Source organism: Dicentrarchus labrax, unplaced genomic scaffold (genome assembly GCF_905237075.1).
Source record: "Dicentrarchus labrax unplaced genomic scaffold, dlabrax2021, whole genome shotgun sequence".
In the NCBI taxonomy this organism is placed as follows: domain Eukaryota; kingdom Metazoa; phylum Chordata; class Actinopteri; family Moronidae; genus Dicentrarchus; species Dicentrarchus labrax.
The window spans coordinates 3,745,199-3,758,561 of NW_026136704.1; the positions used below are offsets into that span (position 1 = coordinate 3,745,199).

Consider the following 13,363-nt stretch of genomic DNA (forward strand, 5'->3'; position numbering starts at 1 on the left):
TAAGGTTTGACAGTTTTATTACAAAACACAGGAACTTCTTACACACTTCCTACTCATTGCCATCTTCCTCTCTTGGACATCCACATGGGTGTTCTTCACATCCTATCAAGGCATCTTGGGCAAGTTGTGAAGGTAACATGCAGCCAAAATGATCTTCACCACAGTGACGATGCATGTGTTGGGCAAGTCTCTCAAGCGCCTCCACTTGCACTTCATCCTCCCAAATGCCTGCCCAACGGTGACTCTACCTCGGCTGATGTCGTCGTTGCGGAGAAGGTCTGCATTTGTGAGAGCCCCGCTGTCACGTCTGGGGGTGATGATGAAGGGGAAAGTCTGACCAATGTAAGCACTATCCCCCAGCAGACGGTACTCCCCCATCATCTCCTGCCATTCTTGGAAAAATGGGGAGGACCGCAGCAGCCTGGCTTCATGCACTCTGCCAGGGATTCCAGTGAAGACGTTGATGAAGCGGCCTTCAGCATTGACAATCCCCTGGAGGAGGACAGAGTAGTAGGACTTCCTGTTCATGTAGTCCCCTCCTCTGACCGGTGGCCTCTGGATCCTGATGTGGCAGCCATCAATCGCTCCAATGGCCCCCTCAAGACCAGATGTGTGTTGGAAACTGGTAGCAGACACCCTCTTCTCACAGCCTATAGGCCAAGAGACAAAGGCCCGGCCAAGGGTGGACATGATGGTCAGCAGTTGGAGTATGGTGGTGCTGATGACCATGAGATGTTGAACTTGTCAGATAGGAGGTCGCCCTTGATGGTGGTCACTTCGCAGGCCACCCTCCTGTAGGTACCTTTGAAGGACCTCAAACCGTGTTCTGGGGATCCTGAAATGCCGGGCAAATGTGTGGTCATCCATGTCCAGCATTATCTGCCATTCTGTGCCAGACTTGAGGATGATCTGATTTCTGGACCGCAGCACAGCCACAGCCACAGCCACAGCCCTATTTGAGGGAGAGAGAAATGAGAAAACTGTGATTAATATAGATAGCTCATATCAGCAACCGTGTTCAGTTTTGTATTTCTATTGCATTACACAAGGCAACGGATCTATCCCAAAAAAAATCAAGATATGTGTCCATTGTACTTTTCACAGTAGCATGTAGATGCCTTAAACAGGTTACAGTCACATTCGTCAAATGTTATCTTAAGCTTCTAAATTGTATTTTCTTCTAAAGTTGTTAGAAGAAATGCGTTACATAGAGGACTATAAAAGCAACACTCACAACAGACAACAGTCAACATCGCTATTGTTTTTACACCAGCAGCTAGTTTGCGAGCCTTCGAGTTTTCTATTTCTATTTTCTTCCTCTATCGCCTCATACTGGAGCTTTTGTTCAACGTCGAGCAATAACCAGACAGCTGCTGCACTGGTGGCGTCCATGTTCTTTCCGACTCGAAATGCCCAAAGACAACTGGAACGCTAAAAGTGGTTCAAGCCAGGCAATGACGTCACATTCTCACTCGGGCTTCGAGTTCATGAGACAAATGGATAGCACCATATGTACGGAAGCGCATTGCATTCACTGGATAAAAAAAAATATTGACAGCATATCTCGTGATTACGAGATAAGATAAAGAAAAAGGAAACGTCTGTAAATCCTCTCTCAGTTACGGAAGCGCATTGCATGTCAGCCATGTCAGCTTTTCTGTTGCCATGGTAACGACGTCACATGGCAAAACGTAACAAAGCCACAGTCCTAAATAAACCAAGTTTTTAATTCACTCATAGACATATATATTGTAGCGACCCTGTAGTAATGTTCTGTTATAATGTCAAATGTTCTGTGAGTTAATGACATGTTTGGGACTGAATGAGTAGGTAGGGGGACGGGGTGCAAGTCTGGGGTGAGTGCGAAGGACACAGTTAGAGAGTTACCTAACTTTATGTTTTGGTTGTTTTTGGCGTGGTTACGGCCGACAGTAAGCTGTACTGTCCCAGCAATAAATGTTGGCTTCGCCATCTTTTCGCTTCTGACACCACAATGTGACCTGATCTCGTAATTACAAGATAAGGTGTCAAAAAATGTTTATCCAGTGAATGCAATGCACTTCCGTACTTAAGAATTGGTTCAGTGGTTATTCCCTTAATATGAAGTGAAACTATACTTATTCGTTACTCAAAACATCATGATGAAACTATGAATTGTTATGATGGCCATTATTGTGCATATTGCAAATATACATTTTTCGTACTGTTTTACATATATGTTAATAGGAGGCTTTTAATTGGGTATCATAGTGAATCAGGTGATTTGTAGGTGGCCTCTGTGTCTTTAATTACAAGACAAGAGATTTTAGCATGTTTCTCCCTTGGACCTGTCTCTGAGTTCTGTTAGAGTATCTCTGAGGTTTTGGCATACATGTCTGTGGGTTTATGATGACTGGTAGCCTTTCTCAAGAGCAGTACTGTTTTCCAGGCTCTAATGCCTCGTGTGTTATGGCCCAGTTACGCATGGGGACCAAATTTGCCCTTTATTTGTTATTTGCTTTGGGCATGCTGGTTACCATTTTGGGGAACTCTGTAGTCATTGTATCAATAAGTCATTTCAAGCAGCTGCATAATCCTACTAATATGCTTATTTTATCTCTTGCTCTAGTTGACCTACTAGTGGGTGTTATTGTTATGCCCTTCAGTGCCTTCCGGACCATTCATGGCTGCTGGTTCTATGGTGATGCCTTCTGTCTGCTGCACTCCAGTTTTGATGTGTTTTTCACCACTCTTTCTATCTTCCACCTAATTTGCATTGCCGTAGACAGACAACAAGCAATTTGCAATCCTCTGCATTACTCTAGGAAAATCACAATGCCAGTGGCCTGGTTTATGATATGTGTTAGCTGGACGCTGGCTGCTGTCTACTCTTATGGACTACTTTACTCCAAGGCTAACATAGAAGGGTTAGAGGACTATATACTATCAATAAACTGCCTTGGCAGTTGTTTCCTTCTCTTTAACCCCCTTTGGGGAGTCTTGGACAGTGTTATCTGCTTTTTCTTTCCCTGCACTGTAATGGTTTGTCTGTACACTAAAATATTTATTGTGGCTAAAGAGCATGTAAGACAGATTGGAGATATGAGCAATTTTTCCATTGACAGAGGAAAGGGTGGGTTGATTAAACAGTCTGAGCACAAGGCTGCAAAGACTCTGGGTATTGTGCTTGGTGCATTCATCTTCTGTTGGATGCCCTTTTTTATAACTTCAGTAACTGACGCCTTTACTGGCTTCAGCACACCTGTTGCCATCTTTGAAGCGTTTGTTTGGTTGGGTTACTTAAATTCAACCTTAAACCCAATTATTTATGCATTGTTTTATCCCTGCTTCAAAAAATGTTTTTATTGTATCGCCACTCTGAAAATATTTAGCTCAAATTCTTCAACCATGAATGTATCTGTAAATTGACCCAACTACACCCAGAAACTGTACTGAACAACATTTTCAAATAAGTTGTTTTTGAAACCAGGCCTTGATCATGTATCAGCATGTTTTTTTTCCTTCAAAAATCTCTATTGTGTAACTGTTATCAGACAATAATCTTTGTATTATAATAGTAGTTGTACTTTTTGTCCAACACCATGCTTTATTTTACTGTGACCCCTATTTTTGTTGGTCTCTGTGTGTGGCAATATTTTTCATGTAAATTTTTTCCGCTCTGTATAAATACAATTACATTTACCATTTACCAAGGTAACTGTGTATTGATTTAGAATTGCTAATTAGTCAATCTTCAAAAGCTCCAAACCTCACTAACCCTATATACGTTATATAGTTTTGTGATGTGAGGGTTTTGTCGCCCTGACTAATCAGAGTGTAGACTCACAATTAAGTGTCATGCATAAGCCTTCCTATGTGTAAAATTTGGTCTCAGCTCCAGAGGTTTCCACCAAAGAGACAGTATTTTGAAAATGTATGCTGATAATGAACCTGAGATAGAGATGCAATTTGTGTCACAACACCCTCACATGAAAAACTGAAGTCATCCAATTTATGATGATGTATTCAGCACTGATACAATAAAATAGTCACTCAAGTGCATTAATATTTGTATTGGCTGGGCTATTAAAAAAACTTGGTGATTAACATTGAACTTGTTTAAGATTTTTATGAAAAATATTCCAAATACATTTCTACAACATCAACATAACTACAGAGGAATATATCTCATAGAATCTCTCTGCTTTCACACCAAAGGGGGCTTGAAAGATGCATGCACCATATCCCACAAAAAAGTTGTGATTTATAAAAACAAAATTGATTGGAGGATGTGTCCAGAGCACCTTGAAAGACACTTGATGATTTCATTCAATCTTTTACTAAACTGTCGGTTTGCTTCTGGATCCACTTAAAGGACAACAGAATAGAAAAATCTGGCCACTATGGACCCAGCAGACACAGATTCACTCTGTCAAGCTTTAGCCACTTAAGGTGCTCTCGTTGCACAACATGAAAAGCTCCTTTTTGGAGTAGTGGACTCCCTGCAAACCCTAACTACTAGCCACTCTACTCTGCAATCAAATGGAGCAAGTCAGGTGAAGTAGTGGACTCCCTGTAAATGGTAAATGTTAAATGGACCTGTACTTGTATAGCGCCTTTCTAGTCTTCCGACCACACAAAGCGTTTTTACACTACGTGCCACATTCGTCCTTTCACACACATTCACACAGCAAAGGCAAAGCCCATCGAAACGAAACAAACACATTCAAGTTAAGGCCATACTATCTGCCCCATGAGTTTTCAGCCACCATTGTAGTCTGTTTACATTCTTCTATCGGCAGTAGCAGCGCACACCTGTGACGTCATCCACTCCACTGTAGTAGACCTGCAGACACGTCATCCCAGCGCATTCATCATAATAAATGGAGATTTTAACCATGCCAAAATCTCAAAGACAAACTTTACCCAGTACCTCACCTGTAACACTAGAGGGAAAAAGACCTATGATCTGCTGTATGCCAATGTAAATGTTGTGGCGAGGATAAAGTGAAAATAAACCTAATAATTTGACCAACAACCAAATTAGGTAAATGAACCGACAACGCCACCCTGGGAATTTCACCCAGAGAATTAATTTGGAAAGCACACAGGTAAGTTTACTCAGTAAGGCATGAGACGTGGTTCAGGTATTTATAGAAAAATATACAATTTTATTGTTAAATAGTTAGTTAAAAAGATTTCAGTTTCATTCATACAAAAGCAAATCTATACAGGGAAATCAAACAAAAAGGAGGGGGCTGGAGCCGAGTGCATGGACAGGGGCTTAGTGCGAGGGGGGGAACTCACCCAAAATAAGAAATCAACTCAAAAACACCCGACATACGTGACACACACTCAGTGAAGTGAAACCCGCTACCCCGGACCCAGCAGACAGAAGGGGATACCACCACCCGGGCACCAGCGCCGCCACCACCAGTCTCCAGCAACTAAAAAGAGAAATAAACAAATTGAAACAAAAGGGAAAATAATCTTAACCAATATCAATAACTGCCCACTTTAAGAAAGGGAAAGTAAACTAAAGACAGCAAAACAAATTTAAATAAGTAATCAATCCAAAATAACAAAATTACTCAAATAACCCAACACTCATTCACACACGCACACATGGAGGCCAGGCCCAGTTAAAACACACAGGCGTGAGTCTAACAGAGCTGCTCTGGCCGCAGACGCCAGGCCGCGGCGACCGCCAGATGAAGCCAAACAGAGCGAAGAGCAGCCCCGCAGCCAAGCGACGTGGAGACCGTCTCAGACCAGCAGCGTCGAGACTAGGCAAAGCAAAGCAGCAGCATTTGAAATAGGACAAAGCAGCAGCGACCCCAATCAGCTGATTGCACGTTACACCTAATACATACCATTAGCGTCACTACATTTAACCGTAAATACTGCGGTTGATTACTATACTAACACACATACCTGTTTAGGGACACTCACTCATTCGCACCGGAGGAGGGAGGGAGAGAGAAGACCGGCCACTGCTGGCATTTACCTGTGACCACACTAATGTTAGCCCTCAGACAGCATCAGCTACAATGGCAAGAAAGGGAGGACACTTACCACGCACAAACTATGCCGCACATACGGGACACACGGAGCAGCTGCCCTACAAACAAACACAAATGCCGTGAGCACACAGAAAGGACCGAGCGATTTTATACTGGCAAAAGACCTAAAAAAGAAACGAGAAACCATAAAACTAGTCCAAATTATTTTATTCCACAATACTAAAATAGTTGAAACAACTAGTGTATAAATAGCAAATGGCTTCACCATAACATAAAATACAATAAGAGATTGAAAATTTGCGAGAAATAGGCAACTTACACTGCAAGGAAGGTCAAACCTACAAACCAGTGAAGTGACCACTACCCTTCAAACATACCACACTGCATATCCCACGACTACTCCCCGCAGGTCGTCCCACTGCCTAATCAAAACAAAGACAGAAAATACAAGGAGATTCAGTTGGTTCAGATTCCCAGACATTCAGTGTCACTACACACAATATAAAAAGGCACTATTCAACCATCTACAGATTATTTAAGTTGTACAGTCTGTAAACACATTCGCAAAGCGCCTAGGCGAACTGGCTCAGGCAAAGCAGCAGTCTGGCCTTAAATCTGCAATAAGGGGAAAGGAAAACATAACAAAAGTCAGTCTCATCAGCTGACAACATACCTCAGAGAGCATGACCCTCCTACATTACCATACTGGTTTCAGTTACCTTGTTCATGTGGGGCTCTGCTAAAAAGCAATGCAACAGTTGAAAGGCTCTACTCTGGCTTAAAAGGGGAGATGGAAGAGCTGAGTCTTTGCCTGAAGAGATTTTATTTCCTCTGACCTAACAGGACGGTGCTTTAAATTTAGAAGCCAGCCCTCACAATCGCAATCCTACATACAGGCTAGCTGTTAGGAGGAGACAGTCCATCACCACCAGGACTGTGCAGCAGTGGTCGGTGGAGGTAGAGGAGGCCTTGATGGACAACCGACTGGGAACTGTTTCAGGATGACCACAGAGACGACATTGAGGGTCTCACCCCGTGTGTCACGGACTACATCAGGTTCTGTGAGGACAGCTTTATCCCCACCTAGAGGATTCGCTGTTTCCCCAACAACAAGCCATGGATCAACAGAGACATCAAAGCCCTGTTGAACAGAAGGAAGATGGCTTTCATGGCAGGAGATGAAGATGCCAAGAAAGACATTCAGAGGGAGCTGAGGAGGGAGTTGAGGAGGGCCAAAGACTGTTACAAGAACAAGATAGAGGGAAGCTGCAACAGACCAACACAAGAGAGGTGTGGGGGGGATGAGGAGCATTACTGAAATGAAAAGGGACGTGCCAATGAGCTAAACCTGTTCTTCAACAGGTTCGACTCACAAACCCCCTCCACCTCCTCAGGTACGCCCATTCACACTTTGGCTACCCCACCCTCCTCCTCCACAGTCCGCATCCCCCATGACGACAGTAACACCACCCCCCTCATCTGCCCTCAGCCCCCTCCACTCCCTCCCCTTTCCCTATCCTCTCCATTTTTCCACCCCACAAACCTCCACCTCCTCCCCCCACCTACCTCTCTCCACTACACCCACTCTCCCAAAGGACAGAGCAGGCTGTTTTTTCTGAGGAGGCTCAGGTCCTTCAACGTGTGCACTCGGCTAATACGGATGTTCTACCAGTCTGTAGTGGCCAGTGTCCTCTTCTTTGTGGTGGTCTGTTGGGGTGGAGGCATCGGCTCCTGGGGATAAATGGTAAATGGACCTGTACTTGTATAGCGCCTTTCTAGTCTTCCAACCACTCAAGGCGCTTTTACACTACGTGCCACATTCACCCTTTCACACACATTCACACAGCGATGGCAAAGTCCATCAAACAGAAACTAACTCATTCATACACATTCACATTCACGATGCTGTGCATCGGGAGCAATTTGGGGTTCAGTATCTTGCTCAAGGATACTTCGACATGTGGCAGGAGGAGCCAGGAAAGCCCTGCTTCCCATGGTGATGAAGCAGGCGGGAGGGACAGAGAGGTGGATCTGAGGGAACGTGAAGGGATGGTGATGTGGAGGAGTTTAGACAGATAAGGAGGGGAAAGGTTGTGGATGGCCTTGAACGTAAACAGGCGGATTTTGAAGTTTATGCGGAGTTTGACCGGGAGCCAGTGGAGTTGCTGTAGAACAGGGGTGATGTGGTGGATGGAGGGGGTTCTGGTGATGAACCGTGCTGCAGAGTTCTGAACCAGTTGAAGTTTATGGAGGTATTTGTGAGGTAGACCGAAGAGAAGGGAGTTGCAGTAGTCGATGCAGGAGGTGACAAGGCTGTGTACAAGAATGGCAGTGGAGTGGGGAGAAAGGGAGGGGCGGAGGCGATTAATATTACGTAGATGGAAATATGCAGACCGGGTGATGTTACTGACATTTGGAAAGATTGTGTGCTGTCAAGGATGACACCCAGACTCTTAACCTGGGGAGAGGGGGAGACAGAGGAGTGGTCGATGGTGAGGGAAAAACTGTCAGCTTTTGAGAGGGTTGATTTAGTACCAATAAGAAGAAATTCTGTTATCACTGTTAAGTTTGAGGAAGTTGGAGGAGAACCAGGATTTGAGCTCTGTGAAGCAGTCAGTGAGGGAGGAAGGTGGGAGAGTGGAATTGGGTTTGCTGGAGAGGTAGAGCTGGGTGTCATCCACGTAGCAATGAAAGTGGATGTTGTATTTGCAGAAGATAATGCCATGGGGAAGGAGGTAGATGATGAAGAGAAGGGGCCCCAGGACAGAGCCCTGGGGCATACCGGTGGTGACGGGGGACGGGTATTGGAGTTGGATGAACTGAGTGCGGCCTGAGAGGTAGGATTTAAACCAGTCAAGGGGTGTGTGTCAAATACCAATGGAAATTAATCTGTTGAGGAGGATAGTGTGAGAGATGGTGTCAAAGGCCGCACTCAGATCGAGGAGGATGAGAATAGTGAGTAAACCAGAGTCAGCTGCCAGGAGAACTTGTACAGTTTAGTTTTAGTTTTTTAGTTTTAGTCAAGTTAAATTTAATTTCCTACTCATATTTTGCACTCCATGTCCTACTTGAACAATGCATAGTGTATACTTTCATTTATAGTTTTTATATCTTCTATTATATTTTGTAATATTTTTATTTGTGATATTCTCTGTTTTGCACTACTTTGCCCTATTGCTGCTGTGTCAACCTGAATTTCTCCTAAGGGGGAATAAATAAAGGAATATCATATGTTATTTTATACACACACCGATGCACAGCATCAGGAGCAATTTGGGGTTCAGTATCTTGCTCAAGGATACTTCGACATGTGACTGGAGGAGCCGGGGATCAAACCACCAACATTCCGATTAGGGGATGACCCGCTCTGCCTCTGAGCCACAGCCACCTGTGAAACCTAACCACCAGCATCACTTGACTAGACTTCTCTCTCTCCCTGTCAGAGTTCCAGTTCAGTCTCTGAGTATGCTGTTGAGCTATGGCAGTGGGTGGGGTGCAGCCTTTGTGAATGCAGCAGGGAAAAGCTTGCCTGTCTGTGCATTCCCACTTCCAGCCAAAAGTAACTCTCTGTAGTAGTTCCGACAGCCCAACTGCCACATGCCTGCCCCTCAGTCCTTCTTCTCAATCCATCACTGAGGAGCCCATGAAATTTGGGCTGGCTCGTTTACTTCAAGCCGGGTTATGCATTTATTGTGGCAAAGTTGGTCATTCCCTAAGCTCCTGTCTCCATCTGCCAAATTGTGCTCATCGTTAACTGGAGGTTAATGAGCCATACCTCCACCACTCCACCAGCCCTTTACAGCCACGTGCAATTTAAAGCTCCCTCGTGTGCCACAATAATTCTGTTGACTACAGTGGATTCTGGCAGAGATTACATTTTTATTTTCAACATACCCTCTTACTCAAGCTGGAATTCCAGTGGAAACTTTGCTTGCTCTCAAGGATGTTAATGCACTGGATGGAAAACTCTTGACCTACCTCACTGTGCCTTTGAACCTCGTCTTCTCAGGTAACCACTGTGGGTCTGTTAAGTGTTTTGTCATTGCCTCCCCTCATGCACCTGTAGTGTTGGAACAGCCATGGCTTAAACACCAAAACCCCAGCATTGAATGGTACACTGGTTCAGTAGTGAGTTGGAGCACTTTTTGTCATTCCCCCTGTTTCTAATCTGCCCTACCTCTAACTCTGTCAGCTGGAGCACCTGTTTCTGAGCCACCTGATCTCTCATTAGTCTTCAGTCTACCATGACTTCGGTGATGTTTATTAAACACCAGGCCCAAACTTTGCCACTACACAGACTATATGACTGTGCTATTGACTTGCTTTATTTAACATCTGTTCTGCTATATAACCTGTCTTGTCCTGAAAGAGAGGGAAATACATTCATGCTGCACGAGTACTGACAGGAACTAGAAAAAGAGATCACATCTCTCCTGTACTAGCTTCTCTGCACTGGCTCCCTGTAAAATGTAGAATAGTATTTAAAATCCTCCTCCTCACCTACAAAGCTCTTCATGGTCAGGCCCCTTCATATCTTAAAGAGCTCATAGTACCCTATTACCCCCCTAGAACACTACGTTCTCTGAATGCTGGGCTACTTGTGGTTCCTATAGTCTCTAAAAGTAGAACAGGAGCCAGAGCCTTCAGTTACCAAGCTCCTCTCCTGTGGAACCAGCTTCCAGTTGTGGTTCAGGAGGCAGACACCCTCACCACATTCAAGAGTAGGCTTAAGACATTCCTCTTTGATAAAGCTTATAGTTAGGGCTGGATCAGGTAAGTCCTGAACCATCCCTTAATTATGCTGCTATAGGCCTAGACTATCGGGGGATTTCCCATGATACACTGAGCTCCTCTCTTTCTCTCTTTCTCTCTTTCTGCACACATTCATGTTCCATTAATCATGCATGTTACTAACTTCACTTCTTCCCCGGAGTTCTTGTGCTTTCTCGTCTCGCAGGTTCTTATCAATCCTGGTGGAGCCTCCTGCCATGGTCCTGCTAGATTGCCATTGCCAATACTGTTGTTACTGTACACCTCTCTCTCTCTCTCTCTCTCTCTCTCTCTCTCTCTCACCCCAACTGGTCGAGACAGGCGACCACCCACCTAGAGCCGGAGGATCTGTCCTAGGTTTCTGCCTTTTAACAGGCAGTTTTTCCTTGCCCTTGTCGCCAAGTGCTTGCTCATGGTGGTACTGTTGGGTCTCTGTAAATAATGTTATAAAGAGTTCGGTCTAGACCTGCTCTATTTGAAAAGTGTCCTGAGATAACTTCTGTTATGAATTAGTGCTATACAAATGAAATTGAATTGAATTGAACTTGTCACAAAGATCATACTCTTAGATAGATTTAATATCACCACAAAAAACAAGTATCCTCTTCCCTAATTGGCCCTGCTTTTGAGTCCTTGCATCAAGCAACTGTTTTTTCCCAGGTGTACCTTGTAATGCCTATCATTTGACCCGCATCCGTGATTAATGAAAAGAATAAATGAAAATCTGCCTTCAACAGACCACAAGGCCATTTCGAGTATCTTACTATGCCTGGTGAATGACATCCTCTGCATCATGGTGAACTGCTTCATCTTGACATACTCAACTTCTCCCTGAATATTGAAAAAGAATTTGTCCAGCACGTCAGAAAAATAAACTTTTTGTGAAAGCTGAAAAAGGTGAACTTAGACCACGTTCAGACTGCAGGCGAAAGTGGCCCAAATCGGACTTCTTCAGAAGTAGTGTGAACACTCAAATCTTGCCCAGATCAGATTTTTTCAAATCAGATTTAGACCACTTCTATATGTGGTCTTGAATCAGACCCTGATTTTTTTCAATGCGGCCGCAGTGTGAACAACCAAGGTGGATTTGATGCGACATTTACGTCAATCTGCATCGACATTTGTCACAATTATGCACAGGCAAGTTAGCCCTAGACACAGACAGTAAAATTAAAAACTTGACTAGGCCTACAAAATGGGGAACAGTGATGGAGCAAGTCAATGGAGGGAGAGTGAGGTGTTAGACCTAATTAGTATATGGGGAGATACTAGCAAAACTAGAAGGATCATACCGTAACCGCTCCGTTTTTGAAAAAATAGAGAACGGGGACACAGGAGAACGTGGCTGCAGTGCCAAAGGAAGGTGAAGAGCCTTAAAGCTAAATTTAAAGAAACGAATAAGTCCAATAACCGAAGCAGTCGTAGTCGCATCACCTGCCCATTTTATAACAAGCTTAGCCGTGTTCAATTCAATTCAATTTTATTTGTATAGCGCCAATTCATAACAGAAGTTATCTCAGGACACTTTTCAAATAGAGCAGGTCTAGACCGAACTCTTTAAAACATTAATTACAGAGACCCAACAGTACCACCATGAGCAAGCACTTGGCGACAAGGGCAAGGAAAAACTGCCTGTTAAAAGGCAGAAACCTAGGACAGATCCTCCGGCTCTAGGTGGGTGGTCGTCGGTCTCTACCAGTTGGGGTGAGAGAGAGAGAGAGAGAGAGAGAGAGAGAGAGACAGAGAGAGAGAGAGAGCGATCGAGAGACAGACAGACAGACAGGTGCACAGCAACAACAGTATTGGCAATGGCAATCTAGCAGGACCATGGCAGGAGGCTCCACCAGGATCGACAAGAACCTGCGAGACGAGAAAGCACAAGAACTCCGGGGAAGAAGTGAAGTTAGTAACATGCATTAATGGAACATGAATGAGTGCAGAAAGAGAGAGGAAGGGAGGAGCTCAGTGCACCATGGGAAATCCCCCGATAGTCTAGGCCTATAGCAGCATAACTAAGGGATGGTTCAGGACTCACCTGATCCAGCCCTAACTATAAGCTTTATCAAAGAGGAATGTCTTAAGCCTACTCTTAAATGTGGTGAGGGTGTCTGCCTCCCGAACCACAACTGGAAGCTGGTTCCACAGGAGAGGAGCTTGGTAACTGAAGGCTCTGGCTCCTGTTCTAATTTTAGAGACTATAGGAACCACAAGTAGCCCAGCATTCAGAGAACGTAGTGTTCTAGTGGGGTAATAGGGTACTATGAGCTCTTTAAGATATGAAGGGCCTGACCATGAAGAGCTTTGTAGGTGAGGAGGAGGATTTTAAATTCTATTCTACATTTTACAGGGAGCCAATGCAGAGAAGCTAGTACAGGAGAGATGTGATCTCTTTTTCTAGTTCCTGTCAGTACTCGTGCTGCAGCATTCTGAATTAATTGGAGCGTTTTAATGGACTTATTGGGGCAACCTGATAATAAAGATGCATGGATTAGTTTTTCTGCAGCTGTCTGTGATAGTATGTGTCTAATTCTTCTAATATTACGTAAATGAAAGAAGGCAGTCCTAGAGGTCTGCTTTATGTGGGAGTTAAA

At 44.2% G+C, this 13,363-nt stretch overlaps 2 protein-coding genes across 5 annotated transcripts in view; one reads left to right on the forward strand and one right to left on the reverse strand.

Moving 5' to 3' along the window:
- LOC127362379 (putative nuclease HARBI1) overlaps positions 1-13,363 on the reverse strand; it is a 22,086-nt gene continuing 8,723 nt past the window's right edge. For 2 of the 4 annotated variants that reach the window (XM_051398051.1, XM_051398050.1), the window contains exon 2: positions 1-952. In XM_051398051.1, the coding sequence (XP_051254011.1) occupies positions 106-729 (624 nt within the window). In that variant the 5' untranslated portion in view covers positions 730-952 and the 3' untranslated portion in view covers positions 1-105. Of the gene's footprint in view, positions 953-5,286; positions 6,425-13,363 lie in introns of all 4 variants that reach the window. The other 2 variants (XM_051398049.1, XM_051398048.1) reach the window with 2 other exon arrangements.
- LOC127362364 (trace amine-associated receptor 13c-like) lies at positions 2,361-4,093 on the forward strand. Its single transcript, XM_051398022.1, has one exon. The coding sequence runs from the start codon at positions 2,386-2,388 to the stop codon at positions 3,406-3,408; it is 1,023 nt and encodes a 340-aa protein (XP_051253982.1). The 5' UTR covers positions 2,361-2,385; the 3' UTR covers positions 3,409-4,093.

Coding starts and splice junctions, on each gene's coding strand:
- LOC127362364 (XM_051398022.1), top strand. CDS start 2,386: ATGATGACTGGTAGCCTTTCTCAAGAGCAGTACTGTTTTCCAGGCTCT.